Source organism: Micropterus salmoides, unplaced genomic scaffold (genome assembly GCF_014851395.1).
Source record: "Micropterus salmoides isolate LMB-PRFRI ecotype aquatic unplaced genomic scaffold, ASM1485139v1 Ms_hic_scaffold_12, whole genome shotgun sequence".
In the NCBI taxonomy this organism is placed as follows: Eukaryota; Metazoa; Chordata; class Actinopteri; order Centrarchiformes; family Centrarchidae; genus Micropterus; species Micropterus salmoides.
In genome coordinates, this window is record NW_024040263.1 from 34,705,269 (window position 1) to 34,732,051 (window position 26,783).

General features: G+C 41.8%; 1 protein-coding gene across 3 annotated transcripts; it reads left to right on the top strand.

Annotated features, from left to right (window-relative positions):
- Nucleotides 1–679: 679 nt before the first annotated feature.
- slc8a1a (solute carrier family 8 member 1a) lies at nt 680–26,157 on the top strand. Of its 3 annotated transcripts, XM_038714772.1 has the most exons (10): nt 4,574–4,771; nt 6,716–8,520; nt 16,265–16,371; nt 18,072–18,092; nt 18,216–18,233; nt 19,782–19,850; nt 23,003–23,130; nt 23,308–23,407; nt 23,745–24,017; nt 24,303–26,157. In XM_038714772.1, exons 2-10 carry the CDS (start codon nt 6,737–6,739, stop codon nt 24,677–24,679), a joined length of 2,877 nt encoding a protein of 958 aa, XP_038570700.1. In that variant the 5' UTR covers nt 4,574–4,771; nt 6,716–6,736; the 3' UTR covers nt 24,680–26,157. The 3 variants fall into 3 exon arrangements, with proteins under 3 accessions (XP_038570699.1, XP_038570700.1, XP_038570697.1); XM_038714771.1 differs by lacking the exons at nt 4,574–4,771; nt 16,265–16,371; nt 18,072–18,092 and adding exons at nt 680–842; nt 16,783–16,886; XM_038714769.1 differs by lacking the exons at nt 16,265–16,371; nt 18,072–18,092 and adding an exon at nt 16,783–16,886 and having other exon boundaries at nt 4,575–4,771.
- Nucleotides 26,158–26,783: the final 626 nt, after the last annotated feature.

Sequence of the window (26,783 nt, forward strand, 5' to 3'; positions counted from 1 at the left end):
TACTTTCTTTGTTTTCAGCCGTCCCCAGGAGCTCTGTGAACGCTAACGTCTGTCTGTCCACCACTTTGGATCAGAAATATCTCAGCAACTATTGGAGGGGTTAAGTTTTAGACAGAAACGGACGCCGTGTCGACTGCAGGAATAAACGCACACTCAAAGATTAAATGGAACAAAGATTATATTTCATCTCCTCCTCATCATCTCACCTGCAGATAGCTGCAGTAAAATGTGTGTCCGCTGGTCTGAGGTCTGAGCAACGTGACCACTCTAATACCCCTTTATGTGGGAACTGGTGCATGCAGGTTTTCACACATCTGCTTTTGATTAGGTTTTTCTGAGCTGACTTAATTCTGTCCTTGAGATTGGGGACCTCGCTGCACCGAGTCCCCCTGGTTGAGCCCGCTCCTCCTGTCACTTTACTGTCACACGGTTCATTACAGAGTCCCTGTTGCACCTCTGCAGGACCTTGTGGTGTCTGCAGGTCTCTGGATGTCACCTTCTCCGTGTGGACTGGGTGGAAAATCCCTGCTGAAGGTTGCACAGAAGTCATGTGTGGGGGCAGGTGGGGGGGTACACTTATCCAGCATTCCTGCCTGTTGTGGCTGTTAGCTGTTATCTCCCCTACGTGTCTGCGAGGACGAGGAGCTGCTGGATGGCCCCGGGCCCCGCAGAGCCTTGTATGGCCATGGCCCGCTGGGAGAGGGACGATAAGCAGCCCGCAGCAGCTATGCGGCCATGTTTAGAACAATGTCTGTTTCTGTTAAATTTAGAGCGGTTATCGGACGCGGCTCTCCCTCCTGAAACCACTCTCTTCTCCTGCTGCTGCTGCGACAGGACCTGAGGTGAGTACGGGCTCACAGAAGGGACAAAAAGGAGCAGATTTCACCGAGTTAAGTCATCTGTCCAGCTGTGGAGAGGAGCTATCTGTGATGAAGTGATGTAATGTAGTGAGCTGGTGTAGTCCTGTGGTAGTATTGCAGTAATACTGCAGTAATACTGTAGTGTTGCAGCAGCTGTAATGAAGTCAGTGATGTGATATGGCTGACTGATGCTGATGCTGTAGGGATGTTGCAACAGTGCGGTTGAGTGCAGATCTAATGTCACGCAGTGATGTGGTCATAGAGTTTATGTACTGATGTAGAGGTAATAATGTGACAGGAGTCTGGCATTTATGCAGGTGCGTTGCAGTAGTAGTTAAGTTGTAGTAAAGTCATAAGAATTTTGTGATGCAGTTTATGTCATGTGGTAATAAAGATAATGTTTGTGAATTCCTGTAGAAAATCTAATAACGTTGCAGGGAAGTTATCTTGATGCACAAAAGTTATGATACTCCTGATGTTTTGCAGTGATGGAGGAATGCTGCAGGACAAAAGTAGGAGTATTAGTAATTAGTAATAATGTTTATAGTCATTATATTGCTGTTTATTGGAGTTCATACGTTGTCAGTTCGTCTGTACTATCACAGTTTGACTGTGATCGCAGTCTTCATAAGATCAAACATGAAGACGTATTTTACATTTTTAAAGTGTATTAAAATCATTTTAATGTATAAATGAAACCTTGGACGGTCTGCAGCAGGTTCACCTTAAACTCAGAGCCGCCTCCAGTGGCGTCCACAGCAGCTGTTTTAGAGGCGACTGTGTTCTGAAGCTCAGACTGCAGCTGAGCGCTGACCGTCTTCTGATGCTGATGATGTTGTTGACAGATCATAGTTTCTTTTAGCACAAGGACGCGTTCGGAGGCACTGAAGGTTTTTGTTGTGTTGTTATGATTTAGTCTCTCCTGCATCAGACAGGATGAGTTCAGTTTAACGTCATCTGACTGGTCTCATGTGGAGCTTCTTGTCCGGAGAAACCTACAGAGTTTCAAGGTGGCTTCATGAGGCTGGCCGATTCTTACAGGACAGTTCTGGTTTAGTGGAGATTTAGACGAGGTCTTGATCATCACATCGGCTCAGCTCAGCCAGCAGCTTAATAAGTCCGACCTGGCTCTTTGGAGAAAACTGTACAAATAATATTTTATACTGCAGAAATAGATAAAATAATAAATAAATTAATCTGGAATATTCTTTGCAAGAAATAAGAATAAGTATTGGTCCCACATACTGTAAAGAAATCAGTTTTAAGTAGAACTATGTAATCTGTTTCATGTTGGATGTTGATATGTTAAAACTGATGAGATGAGGATAACAACATGCTACTGAGTTTCTGCATACATGTGTTATAAATACCACCATGAGTGTTTTTACTCTACTTGTTCCTGAAATGTGTTTTATTGTTAATTTTCAACTATTAAGCTTAAAGAGGATAACATGACAAAAAACTAATAAATTATTAAAAACTAATAATATTCCATATTGTCCAGTGTGACGTGTCCACATACAGGGACAGTTAAATCATTTAAAAATAGAGCAGAATTTGTGGGGGGGAATGGAAATGGATTTGTATTTGGGCCCAATTTTGACTAATAAAACAATCTTTAAAAAAAATCTAGATAGTGTTTAATAATTCATGCATGAGAGGGTTAAGTTTGCAGATGGCACACGCACACTTGTACACACTCGGCCTCTACTCCACCATGTTGGTATAAGGTAATCCCCATTATTCGTCTTCAGTGTAGCAGATCGGTTGCACACTTGGTAGTATGAAGCTCCTAAAGTAAAGTCTGAAGTGGCACTGAGAAGGCTGACTGTCACTAAGGCTGAAAGGGAAGAAGGAAAGCATGAATTGGCTTTTGACACTTAATTGTCTCTGACGGTGATGTTTCAGTCTGGACTGCAGTGGTAAGGCAATTACAACTTTATTCATACCTTTCAAACACTAAACGCAGCTCGGTATAGAGCACCTGAGAGTGCAGAGACAATCGTCTCAAGCATCGGGGCAGGTTTAAGTCAATTATGTGTTAACACGACAGTCTGAACCAGGATCAGCCCTGAACCACATCTGCTGCCAAGTTAATCAACATGCACAGCACACATAATTTGACCGCTCATACAGACCTCCGTGATTCAGAAGGATGCAAACCTGCCGTCTATAAAGTCTGTTCATCACTCCTACACACAGAAACAAAAGATTTCCTTAGAAAGCAGACCCGAGTTCAAATGTTTCATGTAAATTAAGGTCACGTTTAACTGCAGAACAAACTTAATTTTATTTAACAGTGTATGTGTTCTGTAATTAAAAACATTTCCTCACTCCTTCTCCTCAGCCAAGCTACTATTAGCAAACGATAAGGGCGGAGTCTGCTTTAAACCAAAAGGTGGAAACAGCGCGCTGAGGAAGCTGAAAGATGGGAAACCATGTGGAGAACACGATGAAAGACCTTTCATTAATGTGAGAAGGGTCACAGCCTCCTCATCCACCTGATGCTTTCAGCGCTTTATTTTCAGCCACTGCTTCATGTCCAGCAGCGTTTATTCATCAAGGCTGTTTATCCACAAACATCTTTTCCACTCAAGTTTTTTAATGCCAATGTTACCTTCTTTAATGCTAAGTGTAGCGAGCGCAAAATCTGGAGAATGGGAAACGACTTCACCCAAGGAAATCCTTTAACCTGTAAATATTATTTGGATAATAAACAAAGGCACTCATGCTCATTTCTGAGGCAAGACAGAGATGCTTTTTACAGTGAACCAAATGTTTTATTGAAATAATCAAGGACTGGAGCTGCTGGGAAAGAAAGTGTGAAAGAGTGTGAATAAAAATAGCGCTTTATTACAATTATTCTAAAAAGGCTTGATACAACATTTAAAACCACAGGTTAGCCACTGGTTAGTGGTAGTAACCACGTTACTACCTAAATTGTCGGGCAACATTAACTTAACTAAGCAAAGTGAGCAACGGCCACATGTGCGGAGAGGTTCTACCTCTAACTGACTTCTAGTGCAACACACTTTTACTCAAGTGGATAATGTCACCTGTTTTGGTGCACATGAAGTGACAGCAGTTGGACTTTGGTTGGCTCAGCCTGTAAGTAAATTTATTTTACTTTGATCTTTGGTGTGATTTTGAATCTGGCCCTCAGTCATAATTTTTCTACAGTAAAGATTTTTAACTTGTCCATCGAGATCTGATGCGTGACTTAAGTTCCCTTCATTTTTTGAGCAGTGTATTATTTGCTACTAGATGGCATTTAATTTTCATTTTATGTGTGTGTGTTTCATGTTTGCTTGCAACAGCTGACAGGCTGAGACAGGCGGGTGGCACATGTAGGGCTCTGTGGTCAAGTTAGCAAGAACTAACGTCTGGTTAGACTTAAAATAAAATGAGTGGTTAACCTTGTGAAACGCACGTTGTTAACTCTGAAATGTTGTGAATTGTTGCGCCAAAAGTACTTAGGAAAAGGTCACTTACGTCACTTAACTTATGTAAGTAAAGCTAAAGCTGCGCAAGATGACTTCTTATGCAGTTTGGAGTTGAGGATAATGAACTCCAAATAGGATTCAAATGATAGCTGAGAGTGGTGAGAGAGAGCCATGAAGAAGAAGGAGGAGGAGGAGGAGGAGGAGGAGATGAAAGCAGAGTTGGATCACCACAGTTATACAGTTGAACAGACGGCAGTGTGGTGGTTTAGTGGTGACAGTGTTATTATCAGACTGTTTCTGTTTCTCGTCTCCACATCATCCGACAGGCTTTTATTGTTTTACTGGAGGAGCAGTGGCAGTTTGTTCAGTGTTTCTGCCTCCACCATGAAAACTCTTCAGTGGAGATTCTGATAAAAAACGTCCTTCAGGGATTTTTTCTTCTGTCAGACACTGAAACAGTTTGAGTAGGTAGGTTTCTGATTTACTACTGAGGCTTCATTTCACCACACTGAGGACACATCTGGTGAAATACTGCAGGACAGTAAAAGCAACACAGTGCTTTAAATAGTCTGATGTGTGTTACTGTAAGGTATAATAGGGCATTATATAACAATACAGTACATGATATATTATATGGTATATTGATGTTATATATTTAAGGACAAAATTATTTTTATTGTATCCTTAAAATGTGAGTTTAAGAAACAGTTGTTTTAAATTATCATTTAAGGAAAAATATGATTTTTGACAAATGTCAACAAAAGACACATTCACAGCAAAGGATCACAGAAAATAAAACGTATCATATAAAACATTTTAATTAAAATTAATGTTAATTATGAAAGGAAAAATCCATAGATTTTGTTTGTAAGGTAAGAAATTAAATATAATTGGTGGCTTCAGCTACTGATTATTTGCATTATTAATTAACCTTATTGATTATATTTCAATTATTCAATTAATCAGATCAGTTCACACTCAGAGTGCCACATTATTTTTTTTAAAACTGTGTGGTCTCTGAACACTGGATTCAGTTTCTAATTATATTAAGTTTGTTGTTAAAATGAGTTAAAACCACTATTAACATTTTGTTTTTGAGCATTCACAACAGTACCATTTACAGATAAGCTGCTTGCACACTGCTCAGTGCCCAGCTAACAGCAACATCCTAAAGTTTGCAGTAGTTGGTTTCAGTCTTTAAAAAGTTCAGAAAACCAGGCGTCAGTTCAACACTGCCCAGACAGACATTTGTTGTCTATTTTTTCTTATTTAAGTCACAAGGTCAAGGCTTCAATCACTTTTTGGCAAGTGGACAGCTACTTGTTACTGGTTGTATTGGCCCTTTAAAAGGTATTTCAACAGGTTGAAAGGACTGGGTGAGCCATAACCAACTCAAATATAAAGTTCATGGCTAAAATCAGTTCATTTTGAGAACCTTTAGGAAGTGGAATCAGTTTTGTGTGTGCAAAAAAAGTGCTAAACTGCATTGGCTATATGGGCTGTATTGGCTTGAATGTTTTGCAACTGGTAATAAGGACTGATTGAGCAATACCCTGTCTTTTTGGCAAGTACTACAAACTTTGAATACAGTCTTTTTTCCAAATATAAACAAGGTTTATTGCTTATAATAACGTTTTGTCAGGCCTAATAAACTGCAAACACTTCAACTGTGATTATTCCGGTGTAAAACATTAACGGCTGTAGACGTATGGGCAAGATACTAGGCGTTACAGCTTTAACATGCTGCGCGAACTCCCGCAGAGGGCAATCACTTTCTCGATTCCTTCAGCACATGTTCTGATTCGGATTGTGCACGAAGTGGAGGGGCTGTTCACAAACGGGTCCGTTTGCAATTAGAGAGTGAGGAGCGCGTAATGGACACCTTGCTAACCTACATTGACATCAAAGAAAGTCGTGCGCGCTGACGTTCTGCATGCAAATATAGGCATAGTTGTCAAGGAAACCCTCTCAGAATGTTGTGATTTGCTGGACAAGGGCCACATTGGTCCAACTTTCTACAACTCTAACCAATCCGGGTAAACAGGTCAAACTCTTGGCGCACATTGATCAAACAGTTGGTGTTAGTTTGAGTCGGTCGCCGTTTGTCGGGGCAGTATGCAAGCAGCTTTGGATCCTAAAGAAGGAAAGAATTTACAGAATTTGCTTTGTGATTAAGAGAAGTGGAGTGAAGTTTGCTGGTTTATGTTGCCCATTCAAGCCCATTCAATTCCAAATATAACAAAATTTAACAAAATTAGAAATTCAACACTTTTGTATTTGCCCCCATTCATCATGAGCTGAACTCAAAGATGTAAGACTTTCTCTATGTACACAAAAAGCCTATTTCCCTCAAATATTGTTCAACTCAACCCAGAAACCTAAAAAGTACTAAAGTCCTTCTGTGTCTTACAGGTTTAAGGGTCAAGTGTCACCATGAGCCCAGCCAGGACCTCGTCACCCTGGTTTCAGCTGCTTTTCTTTACGTTCATCATCTCAATTGAACTTCCATATTTTGCAGCAGGAGGTTCTGCTCTGACCCTCAAGTCCAACAGCACACTCAGCAACCACACCAAATGTGGAGGAACTACCGACTGCATTGAAGGCGTTATCCTGCCAGTATGGAAGCCAGTAAACCCAGCCTTTACTGACCGCCTCGCCAGAGCCGCCATTTACTTTGTGGGGTTGGCATACATGTTCTTGGGTGTCTCTATTATCGCTGACCGTTTCATGGCCTCCATCGAGGTCATCACTTCCCAGGAGAGACAGATCACCATCAAGAAACCGAATGGTGAGAAGATCACCACGACGGTGCGCATCTGGAACGAGACTGTGTCCAACCTGACCCTGATGGCGCTGGGTTCCTCCGCCCCAGAGATCCTGCTGTCAGTCGTGGAGGTCTGCGGTCACAACTTTAACGCCGGTGAGCTGGGTCCCAACACCATTGTAGGAAGTGCCGCCTTCAACATGTTTGTCATCATTGGCCTCTGTGTGTCAGTCATTCCTGATGGAGAAACAAGAAAGGTGAAGCACCTCAGGGTGTTCTTCGTCACCGCCACCTGGAGTGTCTTTGCATACACCTGGCTTTACCTGATTCTGGCCGTCTTCTCTCCAGGTGTTGTTGAGATATGGGAGGGGCTTCTCACACTCTTCTTCTTCCCCATTTGTGTTGGATTCGCTTATGTGGCCGACCGCAGACTTCTATTCTACAAGTACATGTACAAACGATATAGAGCAGGGAAGCGGAAAGGAATGATCATTGAAACAGAGGGAGAACCAGAACCTCCCTCTAAGGTTGACATTGAAATGGACGGGAGAATTCTCAACTCCCATGGAGAGGAGACAGGGTTTGATATGAAGGAGCTGGATGACGAAGAGGCCCGAAGAGAGGTGGCCAGGATCCTGAAGGAGCTGAAACAGAAACATCCTGACAAGGAGATGGAGCAGTTGATGGAGTTGGCCAATTACCAAGTTTTAACCCAGCAACAGAAGAGTCGGGCTTTCTACCGCTGTCAGGCGACCAGGATAATGACAGGAGCAGGCAACGTCCTGAAGAAGCATGCTGCTGACCAAGCCAAGAGAGCCACCCAGCACGATATCTGCTCCGAGGTTTCAGTGAACAATTTTTCCTCCAAGGTGTTCTTCGACCCTGGTGCCTACCAGTGTCTGGAGAACTGTGGCAGTGTAGCTCTGAACGTGGTGCGCCGAGGTGGAGACCTAACAAACATGGTCTCAGTGGACTACCGGACTGAAGACGGCACAGCAAACGCCGGCTCAGACTACCAGTTCACTGAAGGAACTATTGTGTTCCAACCAGGCGAGACTGAAAAGGAAATCCGCATTGACATTATTGATGATGATATCTTTGAGGAAGACGAGCACTTCCTGGTTCACCTTACCAATGTGAAGGTCATATCAGAGGGCGCTTGCTCAGACACGTGCGAGGCAAACCACATGGACGCCCTTGCGGGTTTAGGTCTGCCGTGCACAGCCACAGTCACCATCTTTGATGACGACCACGCAGGGATCTTTACATTTGAGGAGCCAGTGGTAACCGTGAGTGAAAGCATTGGGGTGATGGAGGTGAAGGTGATCCGGTCCTCGGGAGCTCGCGGTGTTGTGGTAGTGCCGTACAAAACCACAGAGGGGACGGCTAAAGGAGGCGGGGAGGACTTTGAGGACACACATGGAGTCCTGGAGTTTGAGAACGATGAAATCTTGTAAGTACAAATTATCACAAATCTCCTGTCCTGAATAATGAAGTATCAGAAATAATGAAAATCAAATCACTGAAGGGGCTGCACACTTCCTTAATTTCTCTGCAAGGTATTTTGGGTATTAGAGTCTTTGTTAATGTCATTGTGTATATACTGTATATAAAAAATGTAGGATTTCAAGAGGATGATTTCTGACAAGATTGATTACAAATTGATGATTAGTTCCCTCATTGTTCTTTGTTAGGTGAAATTTAGAAAAAATGGTCAAATTAATAAATTAAGTAGATTATCTGTCTCAGTGTGTGAGTGTAGGTTAAGAATGGCCTGATCAGTCCAAACACAGGAGCATGGGGTTCATATGTAAGAAGTCATTCCCTGAATCAACATGGGGTTGGGAGAGAAAATAAAGATGTTTAAGTAACATGTCTAGTCAACAGTGATGATTCATCATACATGGTTCTATCGTCCTGATGGGTTTCCATTTGTAAGTTGCTTTTTAAATGTCCCATGTGGACGTGCTGATGACAGTTTTTGACACAGAAATGGAGTTGAATGGAATATTCTGCCACACCTCCGATTATATTAAATTACATGTTTTGAATGGGCACAACAACGTGCAGTGACATGAATGCTAATTATGGCTCTACGGCTGTGGAGATATCATGATTACAGTTTAAAAACGGTAACATCAACTGTTCAACTAACAGTACGCAACCTCCACTTTAATTCAATTTGATTCATACACCGCTTGTTCATAACAGAAAATATGTCATTGCACTTTTCATATCGAGCAGTTCAAGACCGAGACCCAACAGTTCCCACCATGAGCAAGAACTTAGCCAAAGTGGCAAGGAAAAACTTTAACAGGTAGAAACCTTGAGCAGAACCTGGACTCAGGGTAGGCAGCAATCTGCCTCAACCGGTTTAAAACATTAGTACATAAAAGGACACTTCTTCCTGCATAGATACTCAGTGTTGGCACTGGACGTAATTAATGTACTGCAGAATCGTCCAAAATTAACATAACTCCCTGGGTGATTTAGCGCCATTTGTGACCTGAGCATGCAGTAAGTTAAATTTGACATATATGATAACAGCCCCGCACTGAACACATCCATATGCCAATATTCACTCAAAGTCATAGCGCCACCTGCTGGTAACAGGAAATGACAAGTTTTATGCTATGATGGACTACTCCTAGCAGGTTGGCCATATCAAATTCAAAACTGTCCCAGAAAACCCTTAACGCATTGATGAAGCCATGTTGTAAAACTCGTGACTTCGGAGTTAACGGTGTGGCAAAGTTAAACTCTTCGCCATGACGCAGGAAGTTCTTGTAACTTGACTGTACATGCTCACATCTGTACCAGAGTTTACATGTTTGATAAGAGTCCCGCCCTGAACACATGTACAAGACAACATTCACCAATAGTCACAGCGCCACCTACTGGCAACAGGAAGTGACCTTCAACAAAGCAGCACGTTTTACCTACATATACAAAATTTCTGTGGCATATGTATCATGTCCAGATGTACAAAAAGCCTCTTGGAGCGATGCCCTAAACACAACAGGAAGTCGGCCATTTGAAATTTTATGGTTATTTTGGGATTTTTTTTACACATCCTCCATACTTTAACTCCTAGAGAATTTATCCGACCAACTTCAGATTTTCTTTCTTTTACAAAGTTGTACAAACAGTGAGTTTTTGTGAAACGGCGTGCCCATGGCGTGGCGTCCAAATTCAGGATTTGCCATGAAAGAGGAAGTTGTTGTAACTTCAGTGTACATGCTCACATCTGCACCAAACTTTACGTGCTTCATAACAGTCCCACCCCGAACACATCTGCATGTTAAGTTATAGTGCGAAGTGCTATATAAAGCCACAAAGGGACACAGAAAGTGATGATTAACACGTTTGTACACCGTCCGAAGCCCGTGGCAAATTCACAGCCGCACTGGCAGAGCTCCAGAATCTGCAACGCGGCCACTTCACACCTCTTTGCGCTACACGTGCGAGGGCCGGCCAACGCTGATTGCAGCTTTAATTCTGAATGTTCTGCCTCAGATCTGTGAAGCAATCCACTGTTTGGCGTCAAGTGTTCGTTCTGACCAGAAAGAAAAGTTTAAAACCACATTAACTTTCACAGGAGCAGAAATCAGCCTTTAATCTTGAAAGAAATAATGATTTGATATGTTTTGGATTGTTTTTATTGTGATTACATTCTTGGCCTTATCGCCCAGCCCTAATTGAAGTGTGTGATTGGTTAATGTAATGAGCTAACAGGAGGTTGGTCAAACACATGTCACAGCAGGAGTGCAGAGATACAGTTTCACTTTTTTCCCAGATTTTGCGCAGAATGTAGTCGTGATCTGTGGTTGTGTGTCGATTTAGCTGATTCTCAGACTCTTAATTCAGTTTTTTACACTGAACAAAAATTATAAACGTAACACTTTCGTTTTTGCCCCCATTCATCATGAGCTGAACTCAAAAATCTAAGACTTTCTCTATGTACACATTCTTGATATGCCACACCAGTGAGGTGGTTGGATTATCTCGGCAAGGAGAAGTGCTCACTAACACAGATTTTGACAGATTTGTGAACAACATTTGAGAGAAATAGACCTTTTGTGTACATAGAGAAAGTCTCAGATCTTTGAGTTCAGCTCATGATGAACGGGGACAGCGTATGTAGTGATTTATCCTTATTTTAATGTAAATAAATGTTTTTTCATACCAAACACAAGACCTGAGTTTTGGCACCAACACCCAAACTGTACATTTTTGCACTTTAAGAAACTATCTAGTCACAGAAATTGTAAAAGCACAGAATCTGATCAGACGTTTGGTGCCAACTGATTTCTACAGTAAAACCACTGAGGATCAATACCCAGCAGTCATTTTGGACTGAATCTGCAGCAGGCTGTGTGATAAAACATATTGAACAAGGATTTATTTAATGAAAGCTCTTCCTATTCCCGGAGCTCCACCTCCACGCGGTCATGTGACTGCTAGCTCCAGGTTTACATGCCTCACATAGCAGCAGGCAAACTATTTCCATGTCTGCGGGCAGCAGGAATGTAATGACAACACGTTTATTTCCAGAGCATAAGCACGGCCGCTGGCTGTGAAGGAAGCGGACAGCTTCTTGAAATGGAAAAGGTGCCACGCTCCTTCTTCGTTTCCGTTTATTAATGAGGACGTTGTCCTACATTTACACAGAGTGAGCCTTATATAGACTGATCAAGCTATCAGCTTGAGTCTGCCAGTTAGGACCGTCTGATACAGACTGCTTCACCAGCTGGACCATTTTATACACAGATGTTCACTTATCAATATTAGTGTAAGTATAGAGTATTAATATCAAAACTTAATTTCTAATTTCTCCTGTTTCATATTTGCCTGTGTTGCAGTAGCAGAGCAGGTGTTCACACTGCTGTAAAATAGATGCAGAAGTATGAAATTTACACTCAGTGTCCGTTTATTAGGAACACGTTACTAAAACTAATGCAGTCTGCTGTTTAGTTTGGGTTGATTCAGCTGTGTGATCAGTTGCGGTTGAAGTGTGTTGTATCATACAGAGAGGCCTTTCTGTTAGTTAGCCAACCCTCATTAATTAAAAGCAGGTGGATATCATTTGTGTTTTCTTCAAACTACAGGAAGGGTCTTTGACTCTGAAACAATGCATGTTGGGAGGTTTACCCGATTTCCCGATTTATGTGAACTCACTGCAGTTTCATTCATTGAACTAATTTCAACTTTGAGTCAGAACAACTCATGATTATAAGCTCTGGAAAAGTACACTGAATTAAGCTGAAATTTATGAAACTTTAGATTTACATCAAGGTTCAATTCAATTTTATTTATATAGCGCCAAATCACAACAACAGTTATCTCACAGCGCTTTTCATAAAAGAGCAGGTCTAGACCGTACTCTGTGATGATATTTACAGAAGCCCAACAGTTCCCACCAAGAGCAGCACTAGGCGACAGAGGCAAGGAAAAACTTCCTTTCTGGTTCTGCAGTGTTCTGTGTTATCTCAAGCAGGTGGCACAGAGTTAACTCTGAGCCAGTTTTCAAAAGTCACATTTTTATTCACATTCCTATTTCCTATTTCTTCCAAAACTCTCAGAAAGGATCTTTGGGTCTGAACAGAGCTGCTCTGTGTGACAGGAGCTGCTGTTGATGAGGACCGATCAGGTTACAGCAGGTTGACACGGAGCTGCTGCTGATCAGCTCCATCAGAGCTCCGGCAGGGAACTGATATCCGTCACGTCTGATTGGTCAGGAGCCAACAGACGAAGGTGTTCCTAGTTACCTTCATGAAAAGCAGTTCAGTGCAGAACCTTTTCAGATTTGCTTCAAATTATTTCAAACTGCAGCGACGAAATAATCCAACCCACTACCCGTAACACCACAACGTGTTGATTTTACTCTTAAACAAGATATAATTTGTTAATTAGTCAACTTCTTTAAATTAAAACTTTATTCCAATTTTTTCAGCTTATTTAATTTTACAACTTCATTTTCCTGTTTATTTAATATTTAACAAATGTATCTGTAACATAAATAGATAAATAGAACATTAAAATAAATGAAATTTTTGAAATTAAAATAAGTTTGGTGGCAAAGGAAATAAAAAGCTAATAGAGTGTTATTGTAATGGGATCTGGACCCAAACACAGAACTCTTTAGGTGGAGCAGACCCGAAATCCAATCCAATAATAAATCCAGGGACAGGTAACATTCCCATCAGCCTCAGCTGCACACTGCGTTTACTGCTCATTAGGCTGATGTTAGCATTCAGCTCAATGTACTGCCGTGTCTGAGCCCGTCCTCACAGAGCTGCTAGCATGGCTGCAGTGTGTTAGTCTCTCGTGAGTCTGAACTTTATATCAGCCACAGACTAAATGAGTGGAGCACTCCTTTAATTTCTTTTAAGTGTGGTTCTTCTTATTTTTTCCACGTCTTTGGGATGAAGTGGTTGTTGGATGTTTGTTGACTGGCTGCAGAGTTCAGTGTCTGTTTCCTCCACAGCTCCGCTCTGACTCTTTATTGCATCCTTTGTCAAACCATTCTTCTGTGAGTGCGAGGTGATTTCCAGCTCGGTGTCTCAGATGTCTTTTGTCGTGCTGTTAGTCCAAACCGGCTCGGCTCCTGGTGTGTTGGGCGGATAAACATCACGCAGCTCCCTTCCTTATTAGGGCAGCCTGTGTTCAGCAGCAGCAGCATCCTGCTCATCGTCCAGGCCTCGGCCCATAAAGCAGACAGATGACTGCAGCCGATTCCTCTCAGCCGACCACAGGGGAGGTCGCTGCTGGCCGGCAGCCACTCCAACACGACCAAACTTTTTATTTCAACTTCTGTCTGTTTCCCTCCACAGAAAACTGACTGGACTCTTGTAAAACTACAGAGATGATAAGCAGACTTTCTGTGGAGTTTAGACTGTCACGCTGCACATGAAGCTGCATTCATCAGTATTTTTTTATGTTAACATTAAATCATCTGGTAGCTCTGCAGAGCCTTTTAGCTCCTGGTTTTGTTTTTCTGGCACGTTTACTTAGACTTTGACAATTTTATACATACAATGTACCAAACTGCCACCTAAAAAATCATGAACAGGATCAAATCTGCTGCTTCAGGCTTTGATTTTATCAGCTTGATCAGCATTTGTGTTGTGAATTATTTGAACCAAAGAATGATGTTGTTGGCTCTTACCCAGCAACTTTGCATTGACCATCGGTCAATGATGGTGTGAGGAAGAAATGCCACTGTTTATTAAAAATGTAGCTTTTGTACAGACTCGCTGCCCTTGACACTTACCGTACACGCCGAGCTAAAACCAGAAAAAAGAGACCTCTTGGAGTCTTCGGGGTCGGCAGATTTCTTTACCCACTGTAGACCTAATGTAGTGGTCGGCAATAGGTGGCCCTCGGGCCAGAACTGACCCCCCAGCAATAATTTTAGGCCCCCTGCCAGATTGCTCTGTCCTGCCTTTAATGAGTTTCAGCTGTGGCCCTGCAGTCACTCGTCTGGCCTTGAACATGCCCGCACATGAAGGAGAGGGAAAGTGTGGGCCGTTTACACGTCGTCAAATTGTATTTTACATTAACAGAACTTAAAATTTAATTTTTGATTAACTGAAAATGTTAAACTCTGACAAGTCATGATAGTATATTGAATCAAAAGGCATAATGTGTGTGATCCAAGCTCAGTAAAACAACAATTGCAAGTAAAAAGTCTAACAGTATCTCAGAAGTAGATTTTTTATTTCACAACAATATATATATTATGACTAAAGGTCCCCTGAATTAGTTTTTAGAGTGTGCTACCTCTGGAGTTTTTCTTGAGAGTTGGGCGACTTTCAGTGCCTGTTAGTGTTGTTGTGTTTAATTTAAATACTTTTATCATCTCCATTTCATTTCTCATGTCTGCCACCGTCAGGATACAAGAAACTCCTGAGTTGGTAGATTTGTTTGTTTACTTTGAAAAATAGCGAAGTAGTCGCCTCTTGATTTCATCAGCTTTGTGTCGCCTACACTTCAAAGAAGTGAACTCAGTTTACTGTTTGATCCACATGATTATAACTTCTTAAATATTATTTTTCAAATGAAAATGAGACAGTCATTTCTAAAATAATGTCATGTGAATTCTTCCAGTTTATTATTTTGTAAACAGGACACATGTCTAAATATTCTTTGTCACAGTTTTTCTGCTGAAGTTGTTGATCAGTACAGATGTAAACTAAGATTAAAATCACAAATGTAACTGGTTCCAACAAAATCAGTGAAGGGATGTTTAAACCTTAAAATGCAGGACGTTCATTGGGATAGAGATTCCTATTCTGAAGGAACCAAATAACGTCCATGTTCCACGTCTCTTAATTTGGGTTTGACGGATAAAACATGAAGCACTAACGTTCTGTGAAAGCTTTTCTAAAACTAGGATACATCATGTGTCCTGGAGTCACAGAGACAAAACCCCCAACCATCAATCTGCTGGTATTAAATAAACATGGAAATGGATCAAGGCGATTTTCTGTTTCCACGCTGCTGGTGCGCACGCACACACACACACACACACACACACACACTCTGTGGATCTGGCCAATGAGGGCTGCTGTAGCCTGCAGCCCAGTGAAGCCTCCAACACTCGAAGGCAGAACAAACTGTGTCACCAGCTTTCTTCATGTTGGATCATTGAATCAGCAGTGACCTAAACAAGCTTTGGGCTGAACAGGAAACTCATCGCTAATCTCTAATGACCACCTCCAACTGTAAACAAGGTCTCAGGTCTGTGTGTCCAGACGCCTGATACCCGAGTCCAAATAGAGTCTCTGAGACCAAAACTGTGAAGAGACTGGTTCAGTTCAAGTCCAGCACATTCTGGATCTGGCCTTTCAGATCGGGCCCATTTATGCACTGCAGGTTTACTCAGCGTCAACGGTCAAACATTTCTGAGCCATAAGGACCTCTAGCACGCGCTGTGTGAACAACCTTTAAGCTAAAGAAAGGGCGCCATCTTGGCTTCTGGTACCCGCTATGTGTAACTGAAACACACTGCAGGCAAGTTAGAGTGAAACATCACTGACTGCAACAACCATTCTTCTGTCCTGACGCACTAAGGCAGTCAGTGCATCACCACCTCCAACATGGTCTCTGACACCATCCTCCTCTTATTCACCTGCTTCTCTGTGACCTCGGCACACTTCTCCTTCTGCAACCTTTGTTGTTTTCTTCTGTTTCAGCAAAGCTATTCAGATCAATATAATTGATGATGAAGAATATGAGAAAAACAAGAACTTCTTCCTAGAGATCGGAGAGCCTCGCATGCTGGAGATGAGTGGGAGGAAAGGTGGGGGTGTCGCCTTCCTGTGCCGTAACCCCGCCCCCTTCTAACCCCACCCACATCACTAATGACCTTTAAACTCTGTCAGTCCAAACTCACCTCAAGGCCTCACAGGGAAAACCATCACCGATCAATCTGTTTTAGATATTTTTTCCTCGGACATTTCAAATATAATATTTCCTTCATTGTGACTTTAACCTCCGAGGGTTCGATCCCTCCTCCCTGCAGGCCAGGTGAGGTGATGTCATCTCCTCCTCATCCCTGTTATGGTGTTTCCACTGTGATTTAGACGCTGTGATGACGGAGTCCTGTCAGATTGCGTCTGTCGGCCTCCATGTGTGTGTTTGAATGTGTGTTGGTGAACTAATGCATGACCCCTGACCTCCCCTCCCACTGTCTGTACTCTTTCGTCCGCAGGAAGACCATAGCCGTTAGAATAATTGACCATGAGGAGTACGATAAGCAGGCCAGCTTCTACATAGAGCTGCAGGAGCCATATTGGAACAGGCGGAGATGGACAGGTGCGAAAAGGCACCTTGACCTCCCTGGTGACCTTTGACCTTTCCTTCATCTACCTTGAGGCGCTCTTTTCCTGCTTTTGTTCAGTTTGCTCCTGTTGCTGTCGCTCCGCTGCCTTCTCCTTCACAACACCTTCAGCTGACCTCCTATTGGTCAGAGCTATTTTTGGAGGGTTTTAGAATCAGTTAGGATTGGTTAAGGCTGGTCAGCACTGGTTAAGAAAAACTAACCAGTCAAGAGATGTTAAGACCGGTAAGGACAGGTTCGATTTGGACTAGTTTGGACTGGTTGGGACTTGGAACTGATTGGGAATGCAAGAACTGGTTTGGAGTAGTTGGTTAAGGTGGGGACAAGTTAGAACTGGTTAGGACAGGATGGGATACTTTTAACTGGGGCATGGAGGGAAAGACAGGTCTGGACCTGTTTTTACAGGATGGATGGGAATAGTAAGAACCGGATGGCACATTGTGTGACACGTTATGACAGATTAGGACAACGTGGGACAGGTCTGCACAAGTTTGGACAGATTGGGACTGCGTGGAGGTTTGGAAATGGTCGGACAGTTTGACATGTTGTGACTGGTTACAACTGGTTGGAACATGTTAGGAAAGGTTATCCAGGTATAGATGGGTTTTGATAGAATGGGAAACTTTTATGTTCAGACAGGTTTAGACATTTTGGGACAGGAGAGGAACAGTTACGACTGGTTGGAACATGGCGGGACATATTTTGGACAGGTTGGGACATGTCTGCTTGTGTTAACACATATCCTCTGTTTATCCCCGTTGTATTAAACCTGCCTGTGTGTGTTTTCATCTCACAGAGTTTTGGTTTGACTAAACATCCTCCAGAAGCCCCAGCTTTGACAGTATGCAGTATTTACAGACTTTAACAGGGATGGATTTTAGATGTTTCCTGCTTCGTTTGATGTTCATTATGTTCAGGCTCCTGTTCATGTGTGGTTTTACAGACCTGATTTGATTGATGATGATTTGACATTTGAAATCTGGTGTAACTGTTAACACACAGGTTCATTCTCAGTGAGCTGGAGAGTTCTCATATATAAAGTCATTTTCTTAAACTCAGCTAACAGTTTCCAGCTGTTCTGAGCTCCTCTTTGTCTTCTTGCTTGTTTGTTTATCTGCTTCATTTCTCTCATTTCCTTCTCGTCTGTTTCTTCTCTTCAGCTATGTTGCTTCATGAAGTCGGTAAGCTGGTCAGATTTATCCATTTTCTGTCTTTTCTGCCTTAAAACATATTCATGTTTTAAAGATTCACTTTAAATCAAGAGCAAATTTTGAATTCTTGTTTCATATTTTCTAAACTTCTAGGTGGATTCATCAAAACAGGTAGGTGAAACCAAACACTGGTCCTTTACATTCTGTCTCATTTATTAATGATTTAATGTGGCAACAATATTAACTGTTGATCTGAGTTCATTTATCTTCTTTGTATGATTTCTTACTAGACAAACAGCTGTATGGTAAGACCTCTCTGTGGTGTAAACGTTTTCTTTAAAGTGTTTTGACACTTAAAGCAACGTGTTAATGTCACAGTGAAACCTCTCAGCTGGCTCTCATTTATCCCTCGGTGGAAGCACAAATAAAGAAATAGTATTACTTTATTAACCCCCTTGGGGAAAATGTAATTTTTACATCTCCATAAAATACAAAATGTCCACCATAAAATCCCTGGCTGGATCAGAACTGGTAGCAGGCGACTAGTTTATGGAGACTAATTAGTCTCAATATTGGTGACAAATGCGTGTTTTTAGTTTTTAAAATGTGTCTGATATTGATTTGAAATTCCACATGAATGAAACACAATCAGTTTAATCTAAAAATAAATGCAATAGTAGAACTGTGGTTAAACTATCCAGCCCTGCGACACATTTCACCAAGACTCTAGAACCAAACATTTGGTGGGGACAAGTAGAACTTTGTGGTGTCAAAGCCTTCTCTTTCCCTTCATTTCCTGTCTGCCTCTCCACAATCATCTGTCCAATAAAAACAGAAATATATATTTTTTTAAATAGAAAAAGACTCTACCTGTGTGTTGAATGAGAGCCTGTCTTTGATATGATGTCCCATTTGAGACATTATACAGATGTCAACTGATGAGAACATCTGAGAGCACACGTTAACATTCAGTAGATCTTTGTGTGAAAGCAGGAGTTCATACTAAGAACATTAGTGTTCCTTGCTTACAATCAGAGAACCTGTGTGTGGTAGAAAGATCTGGAAGAGCCGTCAGGGTCTCTGAAGTCTTTGTGAAAGCTTCCGAGGAACCTTCAGTGTTTCCACTGCTCTACGGAGAACTTCTGAAGGTTTTGTCACAGAGTGTGGGAGTTTACGCCAAACAAAACTGCATGTGACGTGTTCTTAAATACCACAAAGCCCTGAGCACTGTGAGTCCAGAACACTGTCCTTTTCCTGCGAGTCATAATGAGAACAGACGTTACTTCTATACTGATTTATGTACTTCCTATATGGACCTCAACCTCCAGAATTAAAATGGTTTAGACTTGTAATTTAACATAATCATCTTCATTTGGTCAGTTTTACACACAGTACATTGCATGTGGAAATTGTCCTGCATTTAAACCATCCTTATTAGGAGCAGTGCTTTTTCATTACTTTTTTTCCTGGATTCCAGAAGTATGGAAGTGAATAAATGCCACAAAGATTTGAATCTTAAAAACACCTAATGGTGAAATTTAAATTCCAGTAAAACATTTTCCTTTCAGATTTTATGACTTTATCTGTTGGTTCAAATCATTTCAAGATGTTCATCTAGTTGTTGGGTGGAGGCTGTGATGTGTCATGACTTTCTCTGGTTCAGGTGCTGCGACCAGGTGTCCGATTTCAGTAGAATCAAGTTTCTTTTCACTTGTTCAGGCAAAGACATCTACAGGAAGGTCCAGGGACGAGAGCACCCCGCCCCCTCTACCATCATCAACATCACAGGTACTTCATCTGCACGTCTGTCCGTCCATCTGCCACCTTCCATCAGTCTTTATTTCCACCACCAAATCTGTTTTTTTCATCTATCCTTCCTTAAATGTATGTATCCAACTATCCATCTGTTCTGTGATCCATCCATTTATCCAAGTCTCCATTGCATTCATCCATTCTATTCAACCATCTGTCCATCCATCCATCCATCAGTTCATCTGTACATCCATCTGTCCTCAGATCAGCCATCAGTTCATCTGTTCATTTGTCTTTCCACCACTGTGTCCAGTCATCATTTTTCCATTCATCTATGCATCCATTTGTTTATCTTGCTATCCATGCGTCCATTTACATGTCCATGAAGATTCTCAGTCACCCAGGTCATAGTTATCCAATGAAGGTTAAAATCAAGGGCAACTGGACTTGGTTGAAGATACTGGAAGACGTTTCGTCCCTCTTCAGTTCTGACTGACTGGCAGGGAAACTCAGCTATTTAACCTCAGTGGGGTCGTTTGCCCTAAATGGACCTTTGTGAAAACAGCCACAAGATCCAAGAAGAACTAAACTACAGGGGAGGAAAAGAAGGTCAAACGCAACAACATTGTGATTCCATACGTGTCTGGAGTATCAGAGAAACTCAGGAGGATTTTCAACAAACATAACATCCCTGTGTTTTTTAAACCCAAGAACACACTAAGACAGATGCTGGTACACCCCAAAGACCGCACACCCAAACACAAGAAAAGCAATCTAGTGTATGCGGTCCACTGCAGTGAGGAATGCACAGACCTGTATATTGGGGAGACTAAACAACCACGACACAAACGCATGACTGTAACGACTGTCGTTACAGCAACAAGGAACGAACCAGCGGTATCGATGACCCTGGCAAACGACCCCACTGAGGTTAAATAGCTGAGTTTCCCTATCTACTGGTTGTGTCCCTGATTATTTTAAAACGGCTTGCGTGAACCCACTTTTAAAGAAACCTGGTTTAGATCCCTCCCTCCCACATAATTTTAGACCAATTTCAAAACTGCCTTTTATTGCAAAGATTTTAGAAAGAATTGTGTCCAAACAGCTGCTCACTGTACTGGAAAATAACAAAATATTTGAAAAGTTTCAGTCTGGTTTTAGGAAGTACCACAGAACTGAGACTGCCCTGCTTAAAATCACCAATGACCTTTTAATGTCTGCTGATGATGGTATGTGCTCAGTCCTGGTACTCCTGGACCTTAGCGCTGCTTTTGACACCATTGATCACAACATCATGTTAGACAGACTGAGGCACTGGGTGGGGATCTCTGGTACTGCTCTAGAATGGTTTTCATCCTACCTGTCAAATAGGAAGTTTTGCGTGTCTGTAAACAACTATGTCTCCTCATTCTGTCCTGGTAAATATGGTGTGCCTCAGGGGTCGGTCTTAGGACCCATTTTGTTTTCCTTGTATCTGCTTCCCCTTGGACATATTATCCATAAACATGGCATTTCTTTTCATATTTATGCTGATGACACACAAATATACTTGCCCGTCAGATCCACAGACCCTGGAATGCTGAGTTCACTTAACAACTGCCTTTGTGAAGTTAAAAAATGGATGTCAAATAATTTCCTCCAGCTGAACTCAGACAAAACAGAAATCCTGGTCATCGGGTCTCAGCAGATGGTTTACTGGTTCCCTAGTAAATCATATTAAGCCTGTGGCAAAGAACCTTGGTGTCTGGTTTGATCGTAATTTAAATTTCGAGCAGCACACCACAAAGCTTGTTCAATCATGTTTTTATCAACTTAGAAATATAGCAAAAATTCGATCTATGTTAACTTTTAAGGACACCGAGACCATTTTACACTCCTTCATCTCATCACGCCTGGATTATTGCAACAGCCTTTTCACCTGTTTAACCAAAAATCTATTGATCGACTCCAGACTGTCCAGAACTCAGCTGCCAGGCTTTTAACCAGAACAAAGAAATATGACCACATTACTCCTATTTTAGCTTCATTACACTGGCTCCCAGTATGTTTTAGAATTGACTTTAAAATTCTATTGATCACTTTTAAAGCTCTTCATGGCCTCTCGCCTTGTTATATTTCTGACCTTTTAGTCCCATACGCACCAGCACGTACCTTGAGATCCTCGGGCAGAGGTCTGCTGTCTGTTCCAGAGTCTCGACTGAAAACTAAAGGGGACAGAGCGTTTGCTGTCAGGGCCCCGAGGCTCTGGAACAGCCTGCCCGAGGAAATCAGGTCGGCTGAGTCAGTGAACTCTTTTAAGTGCCTTCTTAAAACATGCTTTTATAGGAGATCCTTTCCCGATCTTATTTGACTTTATTTTATCCCTTTTATTTTATTGTATTTTACTAATTTTATATTAATCTGTATTTTAGTCTTTTCAATGTTTTCATGCTCTTATCTTGTTTTTTTTGTATTATTCTTTACACTTGTTAAAGCACTTTGTAACTTGTTTTAGAAAAGTGCTCTACAAATAAGGATTATTATTATTATTATTATCTTCCATTCATCCAAATTGTTTGTCTCAATGCTTAAGTTTCTATGTCCATCCATCTATCCATCTTATCACCCATCCATCCTGCCATCCAACAGAAAGATGGACTACTGTGTAGGGAATAGTAAATGAATGAAGGAGGCTTAGGAACGAATAGACAGAGGTCCATCCATCCATTTGTCTACCCCCCCATCTATTTAGTCTAAGGTTATTCGTCCAACCATCCATCCGTCTAGCTAGTTGCCCTTGTCCATTCTTCCATCCACCCATCCACTCACTCATTATACCCACCCATTAGTCCATACATTTACTCATTTAGCTGATGCTTTTATCCAAAGAGACTTAAAATTGCCATTAATGTCAGAGGTCGCACGCCTCTGGAGCAACTAGGGGTTAAGTGTCTTGCTTAGGGACACATTGGTGGATGTGTTGCAGTAGGAATCGAATCCAGGTCTCCCACAAAGGGATGTGCTTTATCAACTGCGCCATCACCACCCCAGTCCTTCCATCTATTCATGTGTTCACTCACCTATCTATTCCTAAGTTTCTGTACATCGACCATCCATCCATCCCATCCTCCATGTTGTTTGCAATCCTTGTTCACCATTTGTGTCTTCCCATCAAACTCTCTCTCTCTCTCTCTCTCTCTCTCTCTCAGAGGAGGGGGGTGAGGAGCTTTTGAGCAAGAAGGAGGAGGAAGAGAGGCGGATCGCAGAGATGGGCAGACCGATGCTGGGCGAGCACGTCAAACTGGAGGTTGTCATAGAAGAGTCATACGAGTTCAAGGTGGGATCATTTTTGTTAGATATAATTTATTAAAACATCAAAATAAGCACATGCTATCAGTTCTCAAACTGAAAATCAGATGGGTGACCAAACTAATGGGATCATTTGTAGCAGAATCAGCAGGACTCCGGGCTTTTAAACATGTTATTGTTTAGTGACTCACTGTGTCGTTTCCAGAGCACCGTGGATAAACTGCTTAAAAAGACCAACCTGGCCCTGGTGATCGGGACTAACAGCTGGAGAGAGCAGTTTGTGGAAGCCATCACAGTCAGCTCTGGTAAGAACTTGACATTAACCAAACTCGGGAGGTTTGACTGTCCAGTTTCAGCTTGTAGTTTGTTTTATTTACTGGGACAATGCACATTGATCGACATTACTGTTAATGTGCCGGTGTTAGCAACTGTTGTCCCTTGACCTGATGTCAATAAGCCAATTTAACGAAAACAAACACACAATATGTAAAATTAGAACAGGTGAAAGTGTAGCAAAGAAAACTGGCTGCATTATTGGCATTCATAAAAATAGAAGATTACATAAAAACAGAGATTAACTCGCCCAAGCTTTAAATTTGAATCAGTATTGACTCCTGGCTCTGGCCTTCATCTCCTGCCAAGGTGATGATGATGACGACGATGATGGCGAGGAGAAGGTACCCTCCTGTTTCGACTACGTCATGCACTTCCTCACCGTCTTCTGGAAGCTTCTTTTTGCCTTCGTTCCTCCCACTGATTACTGGAACGGCTGGGCCTGCTTCGTCGTCTCCATCTCAGTCATCGGCATGTTGACGGCTGTGATCGGGGACCTGGCGTCACATTTCGGCTGCACAGTCGGCCTGAAAGACTCTGTCACAGCTGTGGTGTTCGTGGCTTTGGGCACATCTGTACCAGGTCAGAGACAAATCTGCCCCACTGTCCTCACTTTCAATTATAGGACAATGTATCATATTCATTTGGTAGATGCTTTTGTCCAAAGCAAATGTACAATAAATGAGAATCAGAATTTCTTTCCTTAACCCCATCACCCAAAGTCTGTATGGTAAAGTTTTAACTCAAAATTTATGAAAATACCCAACTATGATGTAACACTGCACAACAGTTCAGTGTTGTTACAGTTTGTAGCAACTTGATGGATCTCAAACAAAGCATCTCGTCTCCACTTTCTCTTTCCCTCAGACACCTTTGCCAGTAAGGTGGCAGCCACCCAGGACCAATACGCTGATGCCTCCATCGGCAACGTGACAGGAAGTAATGCTGTGAATGTCTTTCTGGGTATTGGCGTGGCCTGGTCCATCGCTGCCATCTACCACTACTCCAAGGGCCAGGAGTTCAGGGTTGACCCCGGCACGCTGGCCTTCTCTGTCACACTCTTCACCATCTTTGCCTTCATCTGCATTGCCGTCCTCATCTATCGCCGCCGGCCCGAGATCGGAGGGGAGCTTGGTGGACCCCGAGTCCCCAAGATCCTCACCACCTGCCTGTTCTTCAGCCTGTGGTTAATGTACATTGTCTTTTCCTCACTGGAGGCCTACTGCCATGTAAAGGGCTTCTGAAAGTTCTGCTTCCAACAGGTCCCCAACAGTCTCTGTTGAACAGTTCTGATGGATTTCTAAAGGTTCCTGCATATTCTGACAGGTTCTCACATTTCTGTTATTTGTCTAAAGGTTTGGTACATGTCTACGTGTTGTAACTGACAGTTGATGATTCCTAGAGGTTCTGAAAGAGTTCTGAAATCCTTATTGTTCTAAAAGACTTTTTGATGATCTGGTTTCTAAACACAGATACACAACTATTGTGCTGGACTTTGTATAGTTCTTTTCTGTGCTTAAGCGGTCTAGCAAGTTCAAAACAACTTTAAAAGGTTTCTAAAGGTTCTTGAAGTATTGGACAGCTTCTTGACAGTCCTGATGCATTGCGAAGAATCCTATAGGTCTTGCAGAATGTGACAGGTTCCTGTCATTTTTCTAAGGGTTTGGACAAACTAAAGGGCTCTGCTGGGTTCTGACAGGTTCCTATAATTTATGGTCTAAAGGTTTAGATAGAGCAATAAAATGTAGTCCAAAAATTGGATCAGGTTCCTGATTGTTGGTGGATTCCCAGGGTTCTGGATATATAATAGTTCTAATAGTTGTGAGTATTCTGGTAGGTTTCTGACATTTCTGAAGGCTTTTCTGATGATCTGACAGTTTAAGAATTTGAAACTGTAAAGTAATTTTAGGCTTGTTAAGGTCTAACAGGTTTAAAACATTTTTGATGGGTTTTTAAAGCTCCCAAAGGTTCCTGGCAGATTCTGCATGTTCTTGACAGTCCTGGTGGATTTTTGTTAGTGTGGAACCCTCACCTGAAGCTTCTTTTTGACTTAATCTGGTGTCCATATTGGACTGTTTTCTGGCTGCTGAGTGCTGGTGACCTCCAAGACTGGACTATGTTCATCCTTACATACCTCCTGGACATTTAAAGACCTGTATCATAACTTCTTCACCTGTACTTTTAATCAATGTGTAATATAAACAATTTTAAATTTTGTTGTGCAGCGACTTTGAACCACAGCCACAGTAGTGACGAGCCATGGTGATAAAGGAGGCAGCTCTTGTTGGAGAAGAAAACCTGCAGGACTTGTGATGTTGAAGGCGACTGGAGGAGTAGTGTTGCACCTAAATGAATATCTGCACTAAGTTTGAAATAGTTAATGTTGCGCGTAGGAGGATCCAGAGTTGGTTGTTGAAGCAATTAAAGGTCTTTGCTGCACCGAGACCAGAGACTCTACTGAGCTGAACCTGAGCTGCTGCAGCAGTGGATTCTTAATTTTTGCAAAAATAACATCGTGTATGTGTGTTTGAGTGTGAGCACATACATAACCTCAAAGAACACTGAAAAGAGACGTCAGTCATGATGTTCTGTGATATGATTGGTTTAGAAAAATCAGCCAACTGGGTGCCTGTTGGATGACGTAAACACAAGTGCTGTTGCGTATTATCTGAGAACAGAATGCAGTGTCTTTCCTTTAAATATTAAAGTACAGTGAGTGACAGGTTGTCTTTCTTCTTGAATGCTTTTCAGTATTTCTCCTCTCTGATTGGTCCACAGAAAAAGTTGACTTAGTTAACAAACTTAAAGTCTTAAGAGTTGCTATCGCCCCTTGGAGGCTGCAGTGTTAGTTACAGCCACAATAAAACAAACATTCACCTACAGCATTAATAAAAAGAGATTTGTGTTTTGTTGGGAGTCATATTGACTTGATTCATTTTCAGTTAGAGATGTTGTCTTCATTTAGACTATTTTACAGGAGTACAGAAGACTGACTTTGACTGACATTTTGGATATAAAGTCTTTATGCAGTATTATTTGTGTAAAATATTTTACACAAAAAAGGCGTTTGTGAGGTCACAGTGACCTTTCACCACCAACTTCTAATCAGCTCGTCCAAGTGGACATGTGTGCCAGATATAATAAAATTCTCTGAAGGAGTTCCTGAAATATTGCGTTCACAGGACAGACAACTCGAAAACATAATGCTGGTCACTAGCGTAGAGGAATAAAGATACTCCTTATTACTGCAGAAGAAAGTCCTCTTCAGTATTAAACAAAGACCCTTTAAATGTTAACTTTAAAATCAACCTTTTCATGTTGCACTATATTCTTTGGACCTTACTAAAG

Bases quoted from the DNA above. Each gene is read 5' to 3' on its own strand.
- slc8a1a (XM_038714772.1), top strand. From the start codon at position 6,737: ATGAGCCCAGCCAGGACCTCGTCACCCTGGTTTCAGCTGCTTTTCTTT. The intron at 16,372-18,071 runs GTGGGGGTGTCG...TCTTCTCTTCAG, and splicing joins GGAGATGAGTGGGAGGAAAG to CTATGTTGCTTCATGAAGTC. The intron at 23,408-23,744 runs GTAAGAACTTGA...TCTCCTGCCAAG, and splicing joins AGCCATCACAGTCAGCTCTG to GTGATGATGATGACGACGAT.